The 27,729-nt window shown below is 27.0% G+C and overlaps 5 protein-coding genes across 5 annotated transcripts; all 5 read left to right on the top strand.

Moving 5' to 3' along the window:
- Positions 1 to 167: 167 nt before the first annotated feature.
- Positions 168 to 971, top strand: GO595_002319 (uncharacterized protein; the record flags this gene model as incomplete). The annotated part of the gene is made up of 1 exon (XM_067915216.1): positions 168 to 971. The coding sequence occupies one exon, from the start codon at positions 168 to 170 to the stop codon at positions 969 to 971; it is 804 nt and encodes a 267-aa protein (XP_067777500.1).
- A 1,412-nt stretch (positions 972 to 2,383) lies between these two features.
- Positions 2,384 to 3,337, top strand: GO595_002318 (C2 domain containing protein; the record flags this gene model as incomplete). The annotated part of the gene is made up of 1 exon (XM_067915215.1): positions 2,384 to 3,337. One exon carries the CDS (start codon positions 2,384 to 2,386, stop codon positions 3,335 to 3,337), a length of 954 nt encoding a protein of 317 aa, XP_067777499.1.
- Positions 3,338 to 19,393: 16,056 nt separating this feature from the next.
- Positions 19,394 to 19,636, top strand: GO595_002317 (elongation factor 1 alpha; the record flags this gene model as incomplete). The annotated part of the gene is made up of 1 exon (XM_067915214.1): positions 19,394 to 19,636. One exon carries the CDS (start codon positions 19,394 to 19,396, stop codon positions 19,634 to 19,636), a length of 243 nt encoding a protein of 80 aa, XP_067777498.1.
- Positions 19,637 to 19,696: 60 nt separating this feature from the next.
- On the top strand, positions 19,697 to 20,716 carry GO595_002316 (elongation factor-1 alpha; the record flags this gene model as incomplete). Its single annotated transcript, XM_067915213.1, has 1 exon — positions 19,697 to 20,716. The coding sequence occupies one exon, from the start codon at positions 19,697 to 19,699 to the stop codon at positions 20,714 to 20,716; it is 1,020 nt and encodes a 339-aa protein (XP_067777497.1).
- Positions 20,717 to 26,751: 6,035 nt separating this feature from the next.
- GO595_002315 (40S ribosomal protein S6) lies at positions 26,752 to 27,402 on the top strand (the record flags this gene model as incomplete). The annotated part of the gene is made up of 1 exon (XM_067915211.1): positions 26,752 to 27,402. One exon carries the CDS (start codon positions 26,752 to 26,754, stop codon positions 27,400 to 27,402), a length of 651 nt encoding a protein of 216 aa, XP_067777496.1.
- Positions 27,403 to 27,729: the final 327 nt, after the last annotated feature.

Below are 27,729 nucleotides of genomic sequence, written 5' to 3'. Positions count from 1 at the left end.
AAACAAACAACAAATTTAATTATTGAAAAATTACATTTCAGAAAAATGGTAAAAAAATTGACCAAAATTTAATTTGATATTTTAAGAAATTTATGATACTTATGTTCTGAGTCTGAAGTTCTTTAAAGTTGGTTTGATCTTGAAAATTTATTTTAAACGTACATAAAATGGAAGAAGAACAATCAGCAGAATACGAATCATTAAAAAGAAAATATAAAAAATTAATAGACAAGCTAAGTAGCGAAGAAGACGAAATCATAGGTTCAGATTTTAGCTCTGATGTTCAGCCTATTCAAAATGAAAATCCCAAGTATGAAATTGATCGATGGAACACTACTTGGATGCTTCTTGTTTCGATGATTAGCAAAGTTTTACCAACTAAAAAAATTTGTGCAAATAATGGAAATGAAAAAAGAACAATTTTAGTTGACCTGGTCAATGAACTATGTGAATCACTCAAAAAACAAAAATCAGCTGACAAGCAAAAAACACACCCACATAAGGATAATCGAGATTTACCAAGTCCAATAATAAATCAAAAAAAGCCCAAAACAAATCCAATTGATGAAAAAACAAACCTTCAAAACATGAAACTAAGTGAATGTCAAAAGGAGCTAAATCAAAAAGTTCAAAAACTTGAGTCAATTCTTAATCGCCAAATACGTAAACAAAAACGCGCTCTCAAATCCCATAACTTCCGTGACTCACCCACCGAAACTAGTTTTCCAGAATTTACAGCAACTGAGTTCAAATCAATGGAATCTCCAAAAATGCATCCTCACAATCCTATACCCCCAAAGAAGTTTTCAAAGCATCCATCACATAATAACTTAGAACGTGAACAAAACAAGTTTCAAAGAGCATATCGAGCACATGTAAATCAACTCATATCAGTAACAAATAAGCTTCATGAAGACTATCATAAAATGGAAGATTTGGCACCAAATCCGAGTCCGATTTCATATGTTTGATTTGATAAATATGTTAAATATATTTTTTTGTGTTCAATTTGTGTAATGGAAATTCGCTAATTTATGTTGGAGCATTCTATCTGTCAGTCGTGTTCAAGGCTTGAATTGTCACTATGCAATTTTTTCCTAAAAGGGTCAGTATATTTTCAATAAAATTAGTTGCTATTCGAAATTTAATATTTGATACATTAATAATTATTTTATAATTTCATCTGAGTTTTTTGGTGGTGGTGGATCTGTGAAATGATATTTTCCTCTTGTTTAAAACTAACGTTTATACACACGTAATTCTACATCCATTAACTTATGTATATCCTTTCATATCTACAGAAATTAATGCTGTTATCAAAGTTTAATTTATTACAATAGTATCAACGTGTAACAACCATTAAGGCATATGAATTAGCAGTGTTAAATATTAGCACTTTATTGATTCCATATTATTTGTTGTTTATTCAAATAAAAAAACCAATTTTGTTATTGATTTTGGCTCTCAAGTAACTTGATAACAACAAAGTGTGCTCAATCAGTAAGTAATTCACAATTCGATAACCAATATATTTATAAAATATTAGGTCTACATCTTATTCATCACCCATTGTTGGAAGAGGAATATAAATGTATAGCGAAAAAAAAGGTCAAAAATTTTCATGATAAATCAGTGTGAAAAAGCAAAAATTGTGTTAGCAAACATCCGATCGGGAAATATTTATTTTCCGTGCTTTATAATGGAATTGTTTATAAGTAATTATTAATAATCTATTTTATTAAGTTTTATATACCATCGAAAACTTGATGGATGCTGTTAAAACTAATACAAGTGTTTTTTATTTTAGTCGGAGGTTCATTATGAATAGCAAAGTTTAAAAAAATGATTGGTTGATTCTTTGGTAATAGAAAAATTGTTAAAATTTATCCTTTCACAACCATTGTAGAAGGTGCATCAATCATTGAACATTTAAATGAAAATGTGTTTATATTGTTGTTGGATTACATAAATACAAAATCTTCACAAAAAATAAACCCAACCTATTGTGATTGCAGAATAACGATTTAATAATCTGATTATAAATTTCTAATTAATGAATAATTTTCATAAAAACTTTCTTAGGCAAGAAAATTATTGTCGAAGAATTACTTAAATATTTAAGTTTAGCTAAATACATAAATGTCAATGTAATGTTCTATTTTCAAGCAATTTTACATTTTTCCAATTCTTATTTTTTTAACATGCGAGTTAAACAGTTACACAGAAAATGTTGATTGATTGAAGCTACTGGAGTTGTTAAATTTATCAAAGATTTATTTAAATAAAATGCACTATACACAGTTGAAGCCAGTATCTTCGAAAATATGGAATTCCATCGGCATTATAAACTACACAATAAATTGACTATGTTCGTTAATATCAAATGAAGCTTTGTTTAAGAATAAAATCAGCTTCTAACCTTCCACGAAAAAATCCACTTGATACAATTGACCCATATGTTGTTGTTGATTTAAATTCTAAATTAAATGTAATTCAAACAAGAGTTATTGATAATAATGTTAATCCTTTCTGGAATCAAATTTTGACAATACCGCTTAAAAGGAATGAAAATGTTAAAACACTGCGTTTTCGAGTTCGAAACCATGATGTTTTTGGCGAAGATTTGGATATTGGAGATTGTGAGTTAAATGTTGAAAATTTAAATTTATATGAAGTAATTGAAAAAAGTCTTATGTTAAACCTTACACAGGATATTAACACAAAAAGTATTATTAACATTGATTTACAATATGTTCCATTCATACATGATCCTTTTAAACCGAAAGATGCACCACCACAAGTTCGTGAAACCATAAAAATTACACTCATGCGCGAAGTTAATACTGAACCAATGTTCTTTGATATGTTTCAACAGAGAAATTTCGAAGACGAAGATGAAGATGAGGATTCATCAGACGTAACATATTTATTTAGTCGACATGGTGCAGATGGAGGTGATGGCCATCCCATTCATCCAACAATTTCCGGTCCAAATAATTATGTGCATCAAATCACATTAGAAGACCTTATTAGAAATGCCTTTTTACGACAACAAAGTCGGAGTACAGATAATGGCACACATAGCGTTAATAACTCTAATGGCCTACAGATCCAATATGGTCCATTTGGTCGGATTCGAGGTGGAACTGAAAATCCATTTGGAAACACAGTGAATGCACACGGTGACATGGCAAATCAACCGTGGAACAATGCACCACGTCCTCCCCCTCCAAACAGGTTTTTCGGAGTTAGGGGCAGCCCAAATAACCGTAATAACGGTTTTAGAGCGAACAGACAGGCAGATGATAGAAACCAATTTATTTTTGGCGGGCAATAACTTAACTTGATTTCGACTTTTTGAGTATAAAACGATTATTTGCACATCAAAAGTGAATTTTCCATGTTTGTATAGAGGGATCAATAGAATCGAACATTTACAATCCAGTAAAAATCGAAATATTTATATATTTTATGGTTTTAATTGTTCCTTGGTCATCAAACATATGTTTACATAAAGAAATATGATAAAAGCACAAGTTTTTTTTCTTGAAAAGATTGCTTAAATAATTATTTGTTAAGCAAAAATTTTAATGTAAATGGTTTTTGGTGGGATTGAAAAAGAAAAATTAGAAATTGTTATCCAAATATAATAATAACATACAACGGATATGGAAAAATAGACCAGGAGAAGTATAGGAGCTTTGTTGAGGAAAAGTTTATATCTATCAAGCATAATGCTGCAGGTGAAATATTAATTTCATTTACATAAATTATAATTCCGGATTTAATAGAATCAATTGGTTGTGATTCATTTTATGGTTGTTCTAGTTTAGAAACAGTTATCATTAATGAAAATATAAAAACAATTGGGAGTTATTCTTTATCATATTGTTCCTCATTAAACAATACCACAATTCCAAATTCAGTTACTTTAATATCTAAATTTGCATTTTGTATGTGCAATAATTCGAAAATATTATAATCATTGAAAATAAAATAATTGAAGAAAAAATATTTTCAACTCGTCTTTCAAAAAAAACGTATTCCAAACTCAGTCACTTTAATTAAAGTCATTTTTAATGGTGCATTTTTTAATTGTTGAGAAGATCTTAAATCAAATGAATATTATGTATTTGAACCATGTATCTTAAAAAAGTACATTTTATTTATGATATTACTTTATGTTTGAAATATATTAAGAATTACAAGAATTATGATGTCAATCATACAAAAGAATCATATTCTACAATTGAACCTGAGAATTATCAAACCAGATCAAACAAAAATGATTGCTGGTGTATCAATTGGTGGTGTTGCTTTGAATGCAAACCATAAATAAAATAACAATTATTTGATTTTTTTCATCTAAAATTAAAAACATATTTTTTAAGCAAATTTAGGATTTAAATAATATTTACTATATCACATTAAATCCTTTTGATTTGATAAGAAAATCCTCAGTCGGATACGTATCATATCTTTGCTAAAATTTCAGATTTGAACTTATATAATATCTCGTCCAGACAATGAATATCAGCATTATAATCATTAAATAATTTTTTTTCTTCATCAGTTGAATCAGAAAATAAATCGTCTGAAAGAGACATAATTTTTCTATATGTATCGTAGGTGGGACCACCGCAAAGTTGCAGTTCATGAAACATATGTTCATTATATATAATAAAATGCTTGTTTCTAAATTTACGAATAAAATCATAATGTTTAAATATTATAGTTTCTGCAACATATTTAAAACTCGGTTCAAAACTGTTTTCGTCCTCGTAACCCAATATCTCAAGATAACCATCATTTTCCATTATAAACTCCCGTGCCATGCAGTCTTGGGAAATGCCTAAAATTAAATTGACCGGGAATAACCGCATTGAAAATTGACCGGATCATAACCGTCAAGTACGTTACAAAGTTAAGTTATGATTTAGTTTGATTTATATTATACCTATTAAGTTACTAGCTGAATGCTTAATAAATTATTTTTTTTTCTCTGTATATTAATTATTGATTGAATTTATCGTCAAGTTTTTAGAAAATTTCACAAAAATTCTTCTTCAATCATCTCGAATTAAATTCGAATACAATCCAATGGTTTCGGTTCTCATTATTCCTGTAGGGCTATCATTCGCATAGTTAATCACATAACAATGTAAGAATTCTTTTTCAATCATTTACATAAATTAATTTCATTACAATAAAAATGTTTTACCATCACAAGAATTCTTCTTCATCAATTCGTATGTATAATTAATTTTCCTTCATTTACAAAATGTTTTACCATCACAAGAATTCTTCTTCATCAATTCGTATGTATAATTAATTTTCCTTCATTTACAAAATGTTTTACCATCACAAGAATTCTTCTTCACCCATTCGTATGTATAATTAATTTTCCTTCATTTACAAAATGTTTTACCATCACAAGAACTCTTTTTTATCCATTCGTATGTATAATTAATTTTCCTTCATTTACAAAATGTTTTACCATCACAAGAATTCTTCTTCATCCATTTGTATAATTCAATATTACAATTTCAAGAATTCATTTTCACATTAAATTTCTTTTTCATAAAATTTAACCAAAATTCTATTTATTATAACACACAAGGCACGAGGTGAATCTTTCCGTCTTTCGTTATCATTGCCACCGCGTTCATACTTTCCAAGTATTCTATTTCCAATACTTCGCATCCGCAGTTATAAAACATTTTTTCCAAATTCGGAAACATTACTTCGAACATGAACAATTTTCCATTTCGTACAATTGCCACGAAGTCGAAACCTTTTAAGTCTTTCCACGTTATCCATTTCGTTATATTTAATTTCTTAACATTAATTTCATTTAATATTTTTCCATTTATATCGAACAAATACAAAAAATTATTTGTTTCGATCAAAATAATTCCAAATGATTTTGTAATTAAAATATTTTTCGGTGTTTCTCTTACATAAATAGTTTTTAGATAGCGATGATTTGGTATCGAATATATTATAATTTGTTCTTCAATTGTTCCGAAGATTATAACTTTAAACTTTTTACTAATACTTAAACATGAAATATTATCAATGTAATTGTTACAGAAAATATGTAATTCATTAAAATTATTATCGATAAATCCTTTGATTTCTCCATTTAACCCTGAAATTACTATATATGAATCTTGTGATGAAATATATTTTATATTATTCGAAGTATATTCGATATTTGTTATGTTCTTTTCTTTAATTATTGTAGTAAATCCTGAAATTTCATTAATTCCAATAATTCCTTTTTGGATTTTACATAAATGTGTAGTTTCTAAAATCGTTATTGTACCAATTGTTTGTTGATTTGAATTTACTTTGTTAATAAAATCATTTCGATATACTATAACAGAATTATCAGATAAAATTGTAACAAAGTGAAGTGAGGTGACGGAATGTGAAGTAATACTGGCAAAAACAATTCCTTTCAATTCCGTAGTGGCAACAATTGGAGTTTTGAATGATGGAACAAATGAAAATACTTTTTTTGGTGGATGTGATTGTGTAAAAAGAGTTGTTGGCATATGACCTGTTTTTCGTAAACTTGTTTTATCATTATCTTCGGAATTTTCAAATAATGTTGGATTAAATACATTAAAATGTTCAATTGATTTTCTTCCTTTAGTTTTATTACCGAATATTAAATCAATCCATTTATGTAAGTTACGAGATATTTCATCGCTTTCAAGTGCTTTTCTACATAAATAAATAAATTCAAATTTTGTTTTGCTCCATTTTGGTAATTGAAAGTTATCATCAAAAATATCAGGGCAAAAGTAAAATTCAGGTGTGAGCTCCCAACAATTTGAAGAATCTTTACCAATAATATAATCATATAATTCTTGCATTGAATTAAATTCTGTTTTTGGTATTAAGTTTTCGATTTTTGTATCATTTGGTATTGAATCAAACGGTTTTAATTTTCCAAGTAAATAAGATAAAGAAGTTGGATTTGAAGGAGCTACAAATCTAATGAACTTGACACTTTTCGAGTTATTCATTGAAATCAACGGAAACGATAAATCTCTGAATTTGATTTCATTGAATTTTTCTGTTGTAAAATCCGAAATAATCCATGGAAAAATTGGATACGATGTCATATCGTTAAACGATCTCCCACTGAATTCGTTTAATAACATTAAATATTTGAAATTTGACATTTTTCCATTTATCCATTTTTGAGTATAATTTAATTGTTGGAAGAATTGATTTGAAGGAACGTTTTGTACAAGATTTATCGTATCGAAATACTGCAAAATTTGATTTGATTTCATTGGATGAAAATCCAATAAAATCGATTTTCCATTTTTTAAGAATAATTCGATTGAAGATTTCGTATGAAATCGATCTCTTAATAAAATTCTTTTAATTTCTTTAAATTCGATATAATTTGATTTATTATTTTGGATAATATCAAAACCCTTTTTTTTAAAAACGCAAATTACATTAACTTCTTTTTTGATTTTAATTAAAACGCAAAAAAATGAATTCTTTTGTTCGATGATATTTGTAAATTTTTCATTATTTTCGAATACGAATTTTCGTTTAATGATTGGTTGAGTATGTTCAGAACAATATATAAAAGATTTTTCATAAATATAATTATTAAATTCTGTAATATTATTAATCCATGGCGAACATTCATTAAATTCATTTTGTAATAATTTATGTAATGAATATTTATTATATATTTTATTATGTTCGATATTAATTGATAAAGAATCAATGTTTTCAGTAGAAATAGCAATTGATTTCTCACTAATTAATAACATCGATTTATATGAATATTCATTTGATTTAATGATTTGATTTTTAATTAATTCTTTTATCATTTTTTGTCTTTTATAATTGACATCAGAGAAATGTTCATAAAATTTTGAAGATTCGAATTGTAATTCTAATGAATTCTTATATGAACTATTTGATCTATCTAATAAATTCGTGAAATAATTCTTCCAAAATGTAATTGTTGAAGATGTAGGTAATAAAGGATTATTCATATATTGTAATGTTAATGAGAACAAATGTGACTTTAAAGGTTCTCTTTGTGAATTTAATAAAAATCCGAATTTAAAATCTTTTTGATTTTCTTCAAATAATTTAATGATATTATTAATTGATTTAATTTTTGGATATTTTTTCACAATAAAATCATTTCGAATGTTTTCATTATAAAAAATCGATTTTTTATATAAAACATTAAAAGCTGTTTCTTCATAAGTATTAACATAAAAGAATAATGACTTAATAAAACGTAAAATTAAACCAATTTGAAAATCAAAATTTTCTTTTAACTTTTCATTATTATAATAATAATTTCCAATATTAACTAAGAAATCAATTGATAAATCTTCGAATTCCCAATTAGTAACAGCTGAAAACATATCAAATAAATTTAATACTATATCGATTATATTAAAATTATTTTTTGATACACAAATATTTAATAAAAACTTCGAAATATATTTATAATTCTCTATATCATTAATAATTAATACCATTGGCCATATTGGCCATAATTCATCATGAATAATTTCATCGATTAAATTCTCATCTAAAATTAAATTTGATAATTTAATTGATACTTCTTTCATTCGATCTTTAGATAAATTACTTGATATTAAACAACAAATTGGATATATCTTTGGATATTCATTTAATATATGTAAAGTTTGTTTTAATAATTCTTCAGTATAATAATATTCATTCATTGATTGCATAACAACAAATAAATGTTGATAAAAGTAATTACCCGATAATTTATATAATAACTTTAATGATATTATAAAACGAAGTTCATTTTGTGGCTTAAATTGATGATATAATAATTGATTTATATATAAAGGAATTTGGAAATTAAAAGTTATATCATTTAATATATTAATGAAAAATGATAAAAATGAAATAATTTGTTGTGAATCAGAACATGATATACAATGAGACATTAATGTTAATGCATCTTTCTCAGTAAATGATAAACTAATAGTATTAAATAATATATTATCAAGATGTTGTCGACATGTAACTATATCTAAATCTTTAGCTCGAGGTCGTAATGAGTTAGGTCCACCTTTAATTAGTTCTGTTTCGATTGGTTCATACCAAAAATATATTCGAATTAATGAAAGTTGTTTCGAAAAAGGAAAACATTTCGAAAATATAATTGGACAAATAGTAAATATATATTGTGAAAAATGGTTTAAAATTCGTAATAAACTTAATGAATCAATTGATATCCAAATTTCGAAATTAAATATTATATTGATTAATATCGATGATATTAAATTCGGCTCTTCTAATATCTCTAAAAAACCAAAAAGTTTCATATACAATGAATAATTTAATTTCTTTGAAGGACATAAATATAACATATAACCAATGATAGGAAATAACTCAATAATTTCTTTAGTTATTAAAGTCGAATTAATAACACATAATAAAAACTCAATTAAAAGTTCAGGAAAAAGATTTGGCATATAATCTATATATAAAAACAATGGTATAATTAACTTGATAATATAATAATTACTAAACATATCAAGTAAATTTTCATTTACATGTATTCTTCGTTTTGGTAATTCCAAAATAATATTATTTGTCAAAGGTGAAAATAAAGAAGGAAAACAAAATAATGGTAAAGTCATTCCATATTCACTTAATCGACTTCCTAATAAATTTGTCATTTCTGATAATTCCTTTATATTAAATGCTTGATTAAAAAATCGAAATGAACCTAAATAACATATTGGTATATTATCAATATTATTATTATCTTCAGCTAAACCTCCAATAGTTATATTTAAATTCCCTTCTTTAAACATAGGTAAATTAAGATTTAATGAAATTGGATTTTGTTCTCCATGTATAAATGATACTGTTGAATGGCCTTCTTCATAATTTGTTATAATGATTGTTACATTAGTCCATTGACAACTTGGGAAATTCGAATTTAAAGGTGCAAATGATAAACCATCAGAAGTAAGAATTCTACAAATTATAGATTTACCTTGTACATAAAATTGTATTTTTGTTATATTATCAGATATTTGTAATATTAATAACTTCATTGGGTTTATTATTGAATGAATTGTATCTAATAATAATGAACATTGGAAAGTAAATCCACCAATTAAATGTAAATTAGTTATACCATTAACAGTAATAATTTGATCAGTATAACCTAAAGGTATCGATATTTTAGGGTCATGAGAAATACAACTTGTTAATGAACTTATTATATTTAATATATTAAATGAATATTTGTTAAATGTTTTATTAATTGGTATTAATAATGATATTAAATTCGATGTAATTTGTGATGAACATTTAAATCGTAATATTAATGATAAAATAGGAAATAATAATTCGTTTATATCTTTTTTTGAGATTTTTAATACAAATTCACATTTCCTGAATATAAAAGGTTTCGAATTGTTTTGTAAATATTTAATTAATATTATATCTAATTCCCCTTTATTACATTGAATACAATTATAAGCTGAAAGTGAACATAATGATAAAAATATCTTTAAATATCGATTTGATAATTCTTTAGTTTGAATTATACTAAATAAAATTAAAATAATATTCGGAACATTAATTAAAAAAGAAGTCGAAACATTAACAGATCGACTTCTTGCTAACATTGCTATTAATTCAGATAATGTTGATTCAGATGGAACTTTTCCATCAATTAATTTTATTGATTTACTAATTTTTGCAATTTGTATATTATCCATAGAAAAATTTGGCAATGAAATTAATAACTTCGAAAACAATTGAAGTGTTTGTTCCATAACTAAATTCGATGGATGTTTTGTATTAAATTTAATAACAGAAGGTACTAATTGTTCAAACATTATAGTTAGATATTGATTATGAGTCATTGATTCATTTATACATTTTAATAAATCATAAGCTATTGAATCGGGATCTTCTTCTGGTTTCATTCCATTACAAACATTTATTAAAGTTGAAACGAATTCTATTGTAGGCTTTAATATCGTTAAATCATCTCCTTTAAATCTGATTAAAAATTGTTGAAATAATGAAACAATTACTGTGTTTAAAGTTGGATCTAAAACTTTCGATAAAAATATATTCGTAAAAACAGATGATGAAAAACATCGAATTGCTATTGATCGATTTTCAAATATCGCAAATATAAATACAAATAATGTTGATCTTGCTTCATGAATTATTGGAAGGACATCTTGATCAGCGTTAATATATAAATTACTTAAAAAACTTAATGTATGTACAAATGCATCAAGTGTCGGTTCATCTGTTAATGATATTAAATCATAATCAGAAAGTTTGGAATATATTCGGCCAATAATTTCCGAAAATAAAAATGGAGAACGTGATAAAGTTTGTAATAAATTACCAACAAATGGCGGATTCGAATTTGTTAATATTTCTAAAATGATATTTCGTAAAAATGCAATTAAATCGAAGTTTTCACATTTGTTAAATATCGATATTCCAGGTTTAAATACTTCGTTAGTAACAATTGTTTTAAATAAATTATTGTTCATTTTTAATTCTTTGATATAATATAATATATATAAATATGAAACATATAAATCAATTGAACTGTGTATAATTTCATTAAATCCATTTAAAAATATTGAAATATATTCGTTGGAAACATTATTCAGTAAATCAATGATTTGTTTTAAATATTTAATTTGTGTCGCACTAATTAAATCATCAAAAGTTAAATTGGTTTGAAACTCTGATATCGATGGTGCTACTAAATCATTTGTTTGATTATCAGTTGCAGTATTACCATTATGAACTGAAAATCCAACAAGTTTGGAGGTATCTAAAATAGAGATTTTTGATTCAACAATATTTGGATATCCTTTAGATGTAATCACATTTGGTTCGATTCGTGATTGATATAATTTGGGTAAATCATAAAATACTTCTTTGATACTTTTATCTATTTTTGTCGATGCTAATGCAGATATTAAATCAAATGCTATGACATCAAAATCATATAATCGTTGAAAAATTGTACTTGCAATAAATTGAAAGTCATTTTTGGAATAAAGTTCTGAATTTTGATGGATACGTTTACTTAATAATTTGATTAATGAATTAGCAGAATTAATATCTTGAAACATAAATAAATTACTTAAAACTGAAGAAACTATGTCAAAAAATAAAACATCAAATTGATCTACAAATAAAATAGAAATTAAATCTGATGGAAATTTTGATTGACCAAAATCTAAAAAATGTGAAATTACAAAGTTAACACTATAAATATAATGCGTGGAATTTGCTCTGTGAAAAAAATTATCAATCATTTCAACTATTGATTGAAAGTTATGAACTATCTCAGTCAAATCTTCTGTTGAAATCCATGAAATGACAACATAATAAAGAAAAAGTAAACCTTCTTTTGGAAGAGTTTTGGCGTTTTGAAAATTTTTAACAAAATTAGAAAAAAAATATTGGTCAAATTTAAATAAACTTGAAATTGATTTGAGTGCTTTCACATATGGTACACCATCAATAAGGGATGATATTACATTGGTAATTTGGTTTCTTTCGAGTGAGGGATATTTTGATATATAGATTTTAAATTTAGGGTCAATTTCTTCCAGATGAAAATGAATTCCAACAAACTTCGTTAACATCTCAATTAAAGCTACATCTTCTTGTTTCGTGAGAAGTGATGTTGAAATTCTTCTTGTCATTTTACACAAGGTGCTTTCAGAGGAACTTCAATGGTTTATTTTTTAAACATCTCAAATATAATAGAAGGAAACATAATTTGCCAAATAACAAAAATGTTTGTATTTATTAAATTAATAAACAAATAAAAATATTTTGTTCATAAATTATGTTTATTTATATCTGACTTATAAATTTTTCTTCTTTGAAATCGTCTGCAAATGGATCTTCTTCAATATTTGAATTATTAATACCAACTGAAAATGTATTATTGATTTCATTAATTTTATCATTGTTTTCATCTGAATTATTCATTTCTTCTTCATTTTGTTTTCGCTTCTTATTTTGATATTTAATCATAAATATTACAATTCCGGCAATTACCAAAACTATCACAATAGCGCCGCATATAAAACCAATTAACAATTCATTTGATATCGAATTATCTTTTGCTGTATTATCATAATCAGTGACAACTAATGTGTAAAAGTAACTATAATAAGACGAATAATATATAACAGTGTAATCGTAATAAATGACATTTGTCGATATATAACTATAAGTGGATTCAAATGTTAACAATGAAATTGTATTTATATATTTACTATAAAATGTAATCGAATGTGTAATAGATAATGAGTGTGTTAAAGTGAACGAATGTGTTAAAGATAAAGTTAAATCAGATGAATGAGCAATTGATGCAGTGAACGTGTTCGACTTAGTGAATGTATCACTTTGTGTGTATGTGAATGTGTGCGTTGGCGGGATACATTCGTCAAGTGTTGTTCCCTTAGTAATTTCCATATTTCCAAATGTTTCATTTTGATATGTTTCTATTGTCATAACTCTTGTCGCATTTATATTAACAAATGCATCATTTTGTATTTCTGGTGAAATATTTCCATGAAAATGAATACATTGAAGTGATGTACAATTAGTAAATGCGCATGAATTAATATATTGAACATTTTCACCAATAAAAATTGTTTCTAAATTATTACAATAAGCAAAAGAATAATTCATAATAGAAATGACTGAATTAGGAATTGTAAATGTTTTACTTTTCATATTAGGATAACTAATAATATATGTAATTTCTTTATTATATAAAACACCATCGTTTTCATAATTCGAATATCCAATATTTTCTTCTGAAACATTAATAAATTGAAGTTTCGTACATTCTAAAAATGGATTTCCAATCGAAGTAACTGAACTTGGTATATAAATATTCATAAGGCTTGTACATCCTCTGAATGCATCAGATCCAATACTTCGTACGCCTTCATATAAAGTTATCGTTTCAAGTCCTGTACATTTATAAAATGCATTATCACCAATGCTATTACAACGAATTGTAATGTTATTTAATGAAATACATCCATAAAATGCACCACCTCCAATTCCACTCATTAATTTATCTGGAAATTGGACATATTTTAATTGTTTACATGATGCAAATGCTCTACTACCGATATTTCCAACTGTTTCTCCAATTATTACTGTTGTTAATAAAGGCCATTCTCTGAATGCATTACTTTCAATCTCGCCAACATTAATAATTATAACACGTTCTGTAACATTCATATAATCTTTTGAATAATCATTGAAATCAGATATTGTGAGTGTTTTTGTCTCTTCGTCATATGATTGCTTTGTATTAACAAAAAATATAATCAATAAAATCAAAAATATTTTGAAATTTTGTTTATTTTTATCATAAATTAAATAACTTTTATAAAAATATTTAATAAATTGAAAAAGAATATTAAATATAATTACAAATGAATTAATATATAAATTGTTAATTGTTGATTTATTTATGATACAAAAGAAATTACTAAATAAAATATAAAATATTTTGACTTTATTGATTATATGAATATCAAAATAAAATAGAATTTTCTTCAAAGAATAAATAAAGTGATTTTTAAATTTAGAAGAAGAAGAAGTTAATTCGAAACATTTTTTAAAGATAGCAAATAAATTTGTAAATAAGTGACTTAATAAATGATAATATTTATAACTTATTTTATGAATCTTTTCATATGAGAAAAATAAAATTTTGTTATTTGAATGATTTTTGTTATTATTGAACAAATAATGAGGATATTCGTTATGGATCTGTTGATTTGCTGTTTCATTTTTGTTTTTGAAATTTATATATTTTATATTTTTATGAAAAATATTTTAATCATGAAATGTGTTGGAAATAACATCAATAAAACAACGAATGCTGTAAGTCATTAATAGATATATTTCATATTTTTTCATCAATTTGATGATTGGAATTGGAAGATATATTCTTGATTTTAACTCAAACAAAAAACCTTCAAATTTTCATCAAAAATGTATGAAACCTATTGTTTTTCATCTGAAATTGAAATTGTCATCAAAAATTTAAGCGATACGAGTCATAAACAATGATAAGTGAGATGATAATGTTCTCTTCTCATTTTTGCTTTTAACTTGATACAAAATATTATTGTTTTCATATCAATTTTACACGCAAAACGATCAAAATCACTCAATACGACAATAATTCAATACCGAGCTTTCAAATAAAATTTTCAACTTTTCTATATAGTCATTTCAATTATTTCAAAATCTAGCTGCCTTTTACAGTCAAATTAAAATCTAATTCATTCAAAAATATTTTCACAGAAATTATCTTCATAAACAATGAACATTTTTTTTTTAAAAAATTCTTGTTGTTTTTTGATGACAGCTCCTTTCTTGTATCCAGATGTATCTTAGAAGCGAATTATATGTCAAAACAAATCGATTTATTCAAAAAGAAAAAACAAATATATTTTCTCGATAAATGAACAACAACAAAAAAAATGATTTTTTTTATTTAGATTTATAAGCTATTTGATTATTTTAACAAACGCTTATCATCCTTGGTATTCTTAAGCTATTCCAAGTATTTAATAAGGTTAATCCAAGTTTTATCAGTGTTTCATGCCTTTACACTACCGACAGAAACAAGGCAACAACAATTAATTTCCTTTTTTAAAACAAATACTTTAAAATTTTAATATCATTTTGTAGAAGTTGCATTTGAATGCCTGTCTTCAAATAGTTGAATAGAGAAATTGTTTTGGTACAAAATGGCATTGAAATAAATTTAATATCTTAGAATTTCATAAAGTTGAAAGTGATTTGACACAAGGGGTCATAAACCTTAATCAGGAGGGGAAATTCATCGGGGGTGCGATATACGATGACTCAGGTCGAATTAAAGTATGTTAAAAAAATTAATTGCTTAAAGATATGAAAACAAATTTAATATAAGAAAAATAACAAAATTTAGATCCATTTATAAGCAGCAGTCATTGGAGAAAATGTAATAACAATTGGAGATTCTGCATTTTATTGTTGTTCATCTGGTAATAAACGGTCGTTTTGTAAAAATTTATTTTTCCTTTTTATTTTAGAAAATATGTTAATTTCACAAAAAAATTTAAACTCACCTATTAGTATATAGTATATTTTGGTAACTCAAAATAATTTACAAAAATTCATTCTGAGAATAACAAGTTGAAAGCTTGATTTCGAATTTATTACAAATTTATGTGTTCATGTTCACTTACAAGTAAAATTAACAAAGAATAAAATGATTCATTTTCTTTTAGAAAAAAAAAAAATCATATTCATTTCTTGAATTCTTTTGGGAAGAGGTCCGCCTTTTTGATAGTATAATTAAATATATCTTTTCTCCAACTTACTTAATTCTGTGCTCTAATATCTGGAAATAGTTGGCTAATGGCATAAATATATTTCCTGAATGTTAGTATTATTTTGATATAATTAACGTGTAATAAATAAAGTTATCATAAGTTTCGTATTTTTATATGTTTGAAGTAGAGTATATGCATAACTTTTACCATTTAAAATATATTGAAATATTTTAAATTTATCAATAAATTTTAAAAATTATAATGTAGCACAATAACTCATTCTGCATTGAAAATATGTATTTTAATTCCATGTTAAAATTGTAAAGTTAATATGAAATAGCTCATAATGTATATCACCATAGTTGTTCTCAGAAAAATATCTTGCATATAAAAATTATGTTTACAAATTTTAAAACTGATTTAATATAAAATTTATTATTAAATAAATTATGCATGTGATAAGATTTTATTATTATAAAACTGAGTGTTATTGTTGTTTAATGAGCGTTGCTTCTGATTCTTTTTATGTAAAACAAATTTCTTTTCACAATAAGTAATGATTAACAAAAACATAAAAATATTTTATTACATATCGATTATTTATCACATTGTCAAATCCATTGGTCCTCATCTTCCTTTATCAAACTATTAAATTCATTGTTCACTTCTTCGTGATTTCCTCCCGTATTCGATGACGTATTATTATTTACATTTGACAACGATTTTGTTTTCGTTGTTTGTTTCTCCAATTATTACTGCTGTTAATAAAGGCCATTCTCTGAATGTATCACTTTCAATCTCTCCAACATTATTAATTATAACGTGCTCAGTAATATTCTTGTAATCATTTGAATAATCATTGAAATCAGATATTGTGAGTGTTTTTGTCTCTTCGTCATATGATTGCTTTGTATTACCAAAAAATATAATCAATAAAATCAGAATAACTTCGTTTTTTTGATGAATGCTTCTCTGATTAAAATAAATTTTGGATAAGAAAGTAAAAACAAAAAATATAATTACGAACAAAGTTATATTTGAATATATAGAAGTAATTAATGCATTAAATATCTTTGGTAGATTTTTAAGAATATTATTGCTGCAATTCATTGATAAATTACATTGAAAACTTTCATTAAAATGATATATATTATGTAGGATATGAAAGACTGCAGTTATTTTGGAATAAAAATACGAAATTATTAAATTTGAAGAAACGAAATGCTTAAAACCTATTCTATTGTTATTTAGAGAATTGCTGAGTGAAACGCACTACAGTAAATGATTTATGTTGTTTGCTGTTTGAATTTTTTGTAAAAATATTTTATTCTTTATGTGTTCTCTCTTGTTACATGGCATGTAATGAATGCTTTTGTTATACACATGCTTGTTCATTGTTTTATTTTCAGTGAGAGGATAAAAATAATATTTGAAATAAAAACATATTTGTTGGAATTTATGAGGAGGATGAAAGTGCCAATGTGAATTAATGATAATATTAATCGAGAATGGACATCATATTTCATCGATTTGGTATATGCGTTTCCAATATATATCTACTTTGGTTGTTTGTAAACTTATGAGAAAATAAATGTTTCTTCTTCCATTTGCAGATGGATCATCTTCGACATAGTTTGGACTGTTGAAAAATGGTTTTCTATGAACCTGTTCTGGCTTAAATTTAACGGTCTATTGCAGAAAGGTTGCTATTCTCTAAACGGTCGTTTGACACCAGATAGAATAGAATTATCTCGTTGTTCTCATTATTTTAATCATTAAAAAATATATGGTAAAGATTTATAATAACAGTAAATAATATTCTTATATCTATATAAGACAAAAACTCTTATTTAAAGATTTGACATTTATAAATAAAACAAATATATCTTCATATAAAATTGGTTTAAGCATATGATTTTAAATGTTTTATATATTCCATTATATATTATTTTTGATATTAAAAATAATCAAATTTTTATAAAAGAATTATTGACTTTCTAGTGAAAATTGATAAGTCAGAAAATTATTGTGAATTTTTTTTTGATAATGATATAATATATCAAAATCTGTCTTCTAGGAAATTAGTTTTTTTCATGGCATTTCTATAAATATGTTTATTTATTCGATATCTGAAAAAATGAGTCCTGTAGCCAATCTGGAAATTTTTTATGATTTCTGAGACAGTGTTGACTTTTTCACTGAAATTATACGTTAAAGGATCACTTCAACTTTACCTAGTATTCAATTTGTCAGTTAACCTGTGAATTCACAATCGCTTTGAATACCACCTTTTTGAATAGTTTATTTGATTTAGGATCAAAAAAATGAAAACATTGACACAAATACCTCTATTTCAAATTGGTTATGGAACAAAAAAAGATATATTTAATAAAATACATCATATGTTATTTAATTATGAATAAAATATTTAAAATTCATAAGAAAATTAGAATAGGACCCGTTCTTTTTTTCATATAGCCTTTTTATAAAAAATGGAATGATGTTTCAGACATAACACCATATCATGACCGAAGTTTTGGTAGATGCTAGAACAATGTCTTAAAGATACAATTATCAAGTTTATTTATATAAATTTTTGTCATTAATGATCATCAAGTATTAGCTATTTAGTTGAGATTACTTGGTTCATCTTTTTCATGCTCTTAGTCGTTGCTAAAAAAAATAAATTTATAATCAATTGATTTTATCAATGTTTAATTTTAATGATTAACTTTATTGGAATATTTTTTAAAACAGGAAGCTTTTATGTAAGCTTGCTAAATAATTATTAATACTTTAATTAGAGATATACTCAATGAAATTCAATCAAAATTTTGCAAAATTTTTGTTAGTTGGTCAAATTACAAGGTGAAATAGTTTATATTCAATTATTTGTATGAGATTCTCAAAAACTGGGGTCGTGGTCGTCAATAATTTGAATCGTTTATTGCAAGGCCAAGGTTTCAGTTCACTTTGTTTATTGCCTAATGGGTAAGGAGAAAGAACATATCAATCTCGTCGTTATCGGACACGTCGATGCTGGTAAATCAACAACAACAGGCCACTTAATCTACAAGTGCGGTGGTATCGATAAGAGAAAGCTCGCCCAAATCGAAAAGGAAGCCGTCCAACTTGGTAAGGGCTCCTTCAAATATGCCTTCGTTACGGATAACCTCAAGGCCGAACGTGAACGTGGTATCACAATCGATATCTCCCTTTGGCAATCCTAATCACCAAAATACATGTTCACAATCATTGATGCTCCAGGACACAGAGACTTCATCAAGAACATGATCACAGGTACATCCCAAGCCGATGCTGCCGTCCTTGTTATTGATGCCACACGCGGTGGTTTCGAAGCCGGTATTGCCGAACAAGGCCAAACCCGTGAACACGCTCTTCTTGCCTTCACCCTTGGTATCAAGCAAGTTATTGTTGGTGTTAACAAGATGGATGACAACACAGTCAACTACTCCAAGCAACGTTATGATGAAATCGTCCAAGAAATGACACACATCCTTGGTAACATTGGTTTCAAGCCAGAACAATACAAGTTCGTCCCAATCTCTGGATTCGTCGGTGATAACATGACCGAAAAGTCACCAAACATGCCATGGTACACAGGCGGCACACTCCTTGAAACACTCGATACACTCCAACCACCAAAGCGTCCATTCGACCGTCCACTCCGTCTTCCAGTCCAAGATGTCTACAAGATCTCTGGTATCGGTACAGTTCCAGTTGGTCGTGTTGAATCCGGTATCATGAAGCCAAACATGACAGTCGTCTTCGCACCATCAACAGTCACCACCGAAGTTAAGTCCATCGAAATGCACCACACACAACTCCCAGAGGCCGTCCCAGGAGATAACATCGGTTTCAACGTCAAGAACGTCGCCGTCTCTGACATCAAGCGTGGTTACGTCGTCGGTGAAGCTAACCGTGATCCACCAATGCAATGCATCAACTTCACAGCACAAATGATCATCTCCAACCACCCAGGTAAGATCCACGCTGGCTACCAACCAGTTTTCGACTGCCACACAGCTCACATCGCTTGCAAGTTCGACAAGCTCGTCCAACGTATCGACCGCCGTCACGGTAAGAAGGTCACAGAGAACCCAGAATGGATCCAAAAGGATGATGCTGCCGTCGTCGTAGTCGTCCCATCAAAGCCACTCGTCGTCGAAACATTCAAGGAATACGCTGCATTAGGAAGATTCGCTGTTCGTGATATGAAGCAAACAGTCGCTGTTGGCGTTATCCGTGCTGTCGAAAAGAAGGTCGTTGAAGATAAGAAGAAGAAGTAAAGACAATAAATCTTCAATACTAATTAATTATCTTTTTTGCTTTCATAAACTGCAGTGATTAGTGCAATCCATAAAAATTTATGCTATTGAAATTTTTTGGATAAACTCTTATCAATTCGTATCAGCAAAAAAATTTTTTCTATTGCAAAATCGTCCCATTCTTGGTCTCCTTTGGGCTCTGCCATGACAAGTGAAACATTTACCTGCCCGAATCTACGATACATATAATTCAATGATGCGATATATCGATATATCCCATAACACAAATATTCACTAATTTACTTAAATGAATTTCCGAAGAAAAAACCTCCGAATTGAGTTGGGAATATCCCCAACCAAACCAGGTGCTGAAACTGTCGTTAATAATCGATATTTCTGAACAATTAAACGAAATTAACAAATGCTCATTAACAAACGTTCTCTAATCAAAATTTGAAAACAAATCAAATTTGACAGCGGTTAATGGCTCAATATTTTTAAACGTTTTTTTTTTTTTAGGCTCAGAACAAGATTTTGGTTATTTGATGCTATGGTTCAATTATTTCATATCGATTCTAATAGCCAACGTAAAGCCAATTTTTATTGAAAGCAATTGTACATTACTTATATCTAAAAAAGAGGAATTTATAGGAATTTATGATTATAAGGCTATATCAAAACATCTCTTCATTGATGGTGAAATTGATACAATTCCTTCAAATGGTTTTGTTTTATGGGATAAATTAATTTCAATTAACATAGGGAATTCTGTAAAATTAATTGAGTACAATGCATTTTCCACGTGTTCATGCGTCGAAACAATTACATTAGGGGAAAGTTTGACAACAATTCAAGAGAATGCATTTCGATTGTGCAAATCCATGAAAAGTATCACAATTCCAAACTCAGTCACTTCAATTTCATATGAAGCATTTCAATACTGTGATTCATTAACAAGCGTCGTACTCTCAAATTCACTTACAGCTCTTAGTAATTTTTTATTTCATAAATGCATTTCTTTGCAAAATGTTACAATACCAAATTCAGTTACTTCCATCGGAAATAGTGCATTTCTAAAATGTACATCATTAGAAACCATTATAATTCCAGATTCAGTTACATCATTAGGGTACTCTGCATTCGAAAGTTGTACATCATTAATTAATGTTATCATTTCAAATTCGGTTACAAGTCTTTCTCTTGGTTTGTTTGCTGAGTGTAAATCAATAACAACAATAACAATTCCAAGTTCTGTTCTTTCGATTGGACCTCGTTCTTTTTTTCAATGTAATAATTTAGAAACAATTATCATGAATGACAAAATCGAAACAATTGGAATTGGCTCATTTTTTTATTGTTACTCATTGAAGAATTTTACACTTCCTAATTCATTAACCACAATTGAAGATTCTGTTTTTTTCGGCTGTAGTTCATTAACGAGTATCATAATGCCAAACTTAATTACAGAGATTGAACATTCAATGTTTTATTCATGTTCTAATTTAGAATCAATAACTATCAGCGAAAATGTACAAAAAATTGGTGATTCTGTATTTGGATATTGTATATCATTAAAAAGTATTATAATTCCAAATTCAGTCACAACATTCGATTCCAATGTTTTTACACATTGTTACTATTTAGAAACAATTGTTATTAATGAAAATGTTAAAGTAATTGGAGATAATACATTTGATTCTTGTATAAGTTTGGAAAATATTTCTTGTCCAGGCGTAACTCATATTGGAATTGGATGTTTTTTAAGGTGTAAAATTCTAAAAAATGTATTTTTACCAAAAATAGAAAATTGTTCAATCGATTGTTTTACTAAATGTATTTATTTAGAAAATATTGAGTTACCGCGACTTAAAAATGTATTAAATTCTGCGTTTTCGTTTTGTATTAACTTAAAAACAGTGAAAATTCCAAACGTTGTTTTTGTTGATGATTTTGCATTTTCGAATTGTTTAGCATTAACTTCGATTTGTTTAGAAAATGTTAGAAAAATCGGAAATCGAGTTTTTGAAAAATGTATTTATTTGCATAATCTTTCTGTTCCTAATCTTATTGAAGCCGGCGAATATGTATTTTCTTTATGTGAATCTCTTTCAACGTTTAAAGCACCGAAATTAACTAAATGTAATAACAATTTGTTTCAAGGACAAAATAGTATACAAACTTTTGACTTAGAAAGTCTTGAAATTGCACCTGATTATTTATTTTCGTATCAACACATTAGTAATATTTATCTTTCTAGTTGTAAAGAATTTGGAAATTCATGTTTCAAAAATGCATTTTTTGCTGCTTTACAACCTTCTAAAATTAAATTTAACATCACCAAAATTGGGGATTATTGTTTTTATAATTCGACTATACAAGATATTGATTTTCCATATTTGGAATTTGTTGGATGTTTTTCATTTACAAATAGTTATATTTCATGTGATTTCCCTTCGTTAATAAATTGTAGTAATTATGCGTTTCAAAATTGTCTAAATATTGAGAACTTTAATGCGCCAAAATTAATGTATATTGGAAAAGAAGTTTTTATAGGAACAAAATTACGAAAATTTAATGCGCCAAATTTGATTGAAATTGGCGATGGATGTTTTAAAAATCAAAAAAGTTTAAAAGATATAAATATTAATAATGTTCAAATACTTGGAAACGAATGTTTCATGAGTTCTTCTATTAAAAATATTAATTTTTCGAAGGTAAATCAAATCGGATCAAAATGTTTTGCATATTGTCAATCAATTAAATCCTTTAATAATGATATTATAACAAAAATGAATTCGGAACTTTTCAAATCATGTAAAAATCTCGAAACAATTTCAGCTTCAAATTTAATCGAAATAGGACAAAATACTTTTGAGGATTGTCTTAAATTACAAAACGTTACATTTCCAAAACTTCAAATTATTGGAAAATGTGCATTTTATAATTGTACTTCTTTGGATAATATTTCATTTTCGAATGTTTCAACAATTGATACTTCATCTTTTTCAGATTGTATAAATTTACAACATGTTGATATACCAAAATTAGTTACAATAACTGAAAAAGCATTTATCAATTGTTTCTCATTAGTTAATATTTCATTTCCTCTTGTTGACATAGTTAAAACATCAGCATTTGAACAATGTTTAAGTTTACAAAATGTTAATATACCAAAATTATATACAATTTTCCAAGCGTCATTTCGAAATTGTGTTTCATTAATTAATATTTCATTTCCTATTGTTGAAGCTATTGGTCTTCAATCATTTGAGAAATGTATAAATTTACAAATTATTAATATTCCAAATGCTGTTAACATATATGAGAAAGCATTTACGAGTTGTACTTCTTTAGTTAATGTGACATTTCCTTCTGTTTTATCTCTAAAAAGTTCTGTATTTAAGTGTTGTTATAATTTATTCTCTGTTAACTTATCTAATGTTAAGGAAATTGGTTCAAATTGTTTCTCTAATTGTACTAACTTGAAAAATGTTTCATTCGATACTATCGAAACAATCGAATCTTATGGATTCGTCAATTGTATTTCACTCGAAACAATCGAATTGAAAAGTCTCGAGACGATCAAAAGCGGCTCATTTGAAAATTGTAAATCACTCAAAACTGTAATCTTCCAAAACTTAATTAGGATAGACGGAGACTATATTTTTAAGGGATGTACATCACTTGTACTTGTTCACATCCCTTTACTTCATACAGTTACAATGGATGTAACATATATTTTTGAAGATTGTTCATCATTATCAATTTTATCATTTCCTGATCAACCACCAAACTTTAATTCCAAAGTGTTTGAAAACACAAAACAAAATAAAATTTCTAAAAACGAACATTTCGTTTATAACATTACGTTATGTTTGCCATATCTCAAAGATTATAATAATTATAATATCAATAATACGGCTGAATGGAATCAAATTCTTGCTGCTGAACCCGAAAATTACTTCGATATATGTAAGTATACAAAAGATACACCAGTTCCAAAATCACTTGGAATAAGTGTTATTATCGCTATAGTAATTGGAGTGATCGCTTTGGTGTTAATCGTTGTGGTGTCTGTGTTGTTGTATTGGAAAAGCAGAAAGAATCAAAGACTGATGGCTGAACTCGATGAGCACGTTTTACTTACTTCTGCAGTGATAAATGATTTCGGATGACGTTTCAGATGAAGACACAAAAAATATTTTTATTTTGTTTGTGGAAAATACAGATAAAAAAGTAAATAACATGTTATTTTTGTTCGAAATGGAAAATAAAATTTATTCTTCAGCTTAAAATTTAAGTTTTGCATTTGATTTTATTGTTACACTTTTAATAAGTTTATTCTAACTTAGCTTTTTCATGTTGTCCTTCTTCAAAGAATCCTAAAAATGTGAGTTGGAACGATAGACAAATTAAATGTTCAGGAAACCATCGTCGTTCTGAAATTTATATCGTTTTGGTACCAAAACCTTTATTATTTTTTTAACACTTTCTTGAATAACAAACAAGATGTTTTTGCCTTGTTTAATCATAGATTTTAATCTGTTTTTGTTTAACATAAATTTATAGTTTTATTTTTATTCATTAAAGTTTAGGGAAAGAGAAAGTATTGGAATCTCCTTAAATGAAGGTATCGAAGCGCAAAAGTCCACACTTGTCTTTAAGTCAATTGGCAAACTTGTTTGAAATTTTGTCTTCTTGTTTGAATCAACGATCAATTTGACTGATTTAGAAAAATTAGCATATGAAAGCTGAACATATCCGTACTTTTCCTGCTTACTTTCAAGAGCTAGGTCTAATGAATATGGACTTTTTTGGAATTTAAGAAATGTTTTAAAATTATTATGTTTTAATTTTGTTGATAACTCAAATGGAGGCCGTGAAAAATTCGCAGCAAACGTGTAAGCTGTTTTATTCATGATTTTTTTTGGTAAAAAAGAAAAACCTACATTAAATATGTGATTACCAATAACAAAATATGACTTAATTAGGTTACTTCTAAAAGACCGCCTTTTAACAGCTACCGAAAAGGAGCAATTTATACAGCGTGTTTGCATATGAACATATGAATAAATTTCTCCTTCTTTTATTCTAGAATCAAATAATAATTGATTATTAGAACTAAGTTTAATTTTATCTGTCTGGAGTAGTAAGAAAGATTTTGTATATTTAGCTTTAAAATTGAAATTATTTAAAGGATAAATGGCGATATTAATTGGGTAAGAAATAAGTTTAGGTTTAAGTTTAAGCTTGAAATCATTTTCATATTTGATTATTTTGAGATCAAATTGTTTCTCTGTAATTCCAAAGATTGCATTTTCGATTGGTGTTTTTTGATTATACCCAGGAGCAAGTAAGGTCAAAAACAATCTGTCATTTTTGTAGTTTATTTGTGCTACATTTCTGTTATTTGTAATTTCCTCTGATACTTTGTGTGGGCATAAAAAATGATAATCCATTCCAGGATTTACCTAGCAGACTTTCTCAATATAAAACAAAGGATAAAATCACAAAAAAAAAAAAAATCAAAGAAACATGAATGTTTGCTTCACTCTTGACAACTAAGTAACGTTATAATTAATTTAGAAAAATTCATAACAAAATATATAGTAAATATAAATATTTATATTTTAAGATATTTTCAAGAAGGTGTAATATATTTTAAAAGAGCATTGGTGTAAGAAGAAAATCATATGCAAGCTAAAGAAAAAGATGGTAAATAAAAAATAGTTTTTTAAAAACAAATATTTTTTAAAAAATAATTACAAATTTTCAATTATGTGCTATTTTCGGGGTCAAATGTGTATTTATCAATGAGTTCATTAATTTTTTCATTTATTTCAGCTGTTTTTCCACTTTGTATAAACAAATGTAGTGGTGGAAGATCTTTAATCACAAATTTTTTGTTGTCTGGCTGGTTGGCGTTTAAAAATAATATGTACTCTCTGATTGCTGGATCTGAACATTTTATCAGATCGCCTTTTTTAGGGATTGCTGTCATGTAAATAATCAAAACAAAGTTAGTGAATTTGTATCGGTTTTGGTCTGGCCTTTTAATGAGGCTTACTTTAGCTTATCCTGATCACGGAACACAAATTTGCATTGATGTCGAAGATCCAGTTGCCCTTAACAGTCTTTATGATCACCGCCTTGGACAAGATATCGATGGTTCAATTCTCGGTCAACAATTTGCCGGATATCTTTTCCGTCTTGGTGGTGGATTCGATAAACAAGGCTTCCCAATGAAGCAGGGTGTTCTTACACCACGCCGTGTCCGTCTTCTTCTTCGTGCTGGTACATCATGTTATCGCCCACGCAAAGATGGAGAACGCAAGAGAAAGACAGTTCGTGGATGTGTTATTTCATCTGAAATCTCAGCTCTTCATCTCATTGTCCTCAAGAAAGGTGATGCTGAAATCGAAGGACTTACTGATAAAGTAGTTCCACGCCGTTATGGTCCAAAGCGTGCCACAAGAATCAGAGCAATCTTTGGCGCTGACAAAAAGGCCGATGTCACCAAACTCGTCCTTCGTCGCGAAGTTAAACCAGGTAAATTCACACAACCAAAGATCCAACGTTTGATCACACCACGCCGTCTTGCACGTAAGGCCAAGTTCCTAAAGGAAAAGAAGGCACGCAAAGAAGCAGCAGTCAAGAAAGCTGAAGCATACAAAGCATTACTTGAACAAAGGGGATTAAAGCACTAAATCAATTTTAATTTCGAGATATAATCCAAAATCCTTTTGTTTTAATGAACTTTTATTTTGATATGCAATTTTAATTGTACATTTTTACTTAAAAAATGATATAAAATAATTCCAAATCCATCAACCACATTTAGAATGTACCAAAGTGATTTTTGCTTTTTAAATCATGTTAATGGTATCGAAACGGAAGGAACATGTTTTTATCCCATTTTATTATCGTATTTATTGAATTTTGAAAGTAAAGTGTTGAAAAGCTGTGATAAAAATACTTTTTGATATGTGATGTTCCGAATTTCATTGAAAAATTCCAAAGCGATATTTTTTAAC

The sequence above is a fragment of the Histomonas meleagridis genome (genome assembly GCF_020186115.1).
Source record: "Histomonas meleagridis strain 2922-C6/04-10x chromosome Unknown contig_173, whole genome shotgun sequence".
In the NCBI taxonomy this organism is placed as follows: domain Eukaryota; phylum Parabasalia; order Tritrichomonadida; family Dientamoebidae; genus Histomonas; species Histomonas meleagridis.
This window is presented reverse-complemented; position numbering and strand designations above follow the sequence as displayed.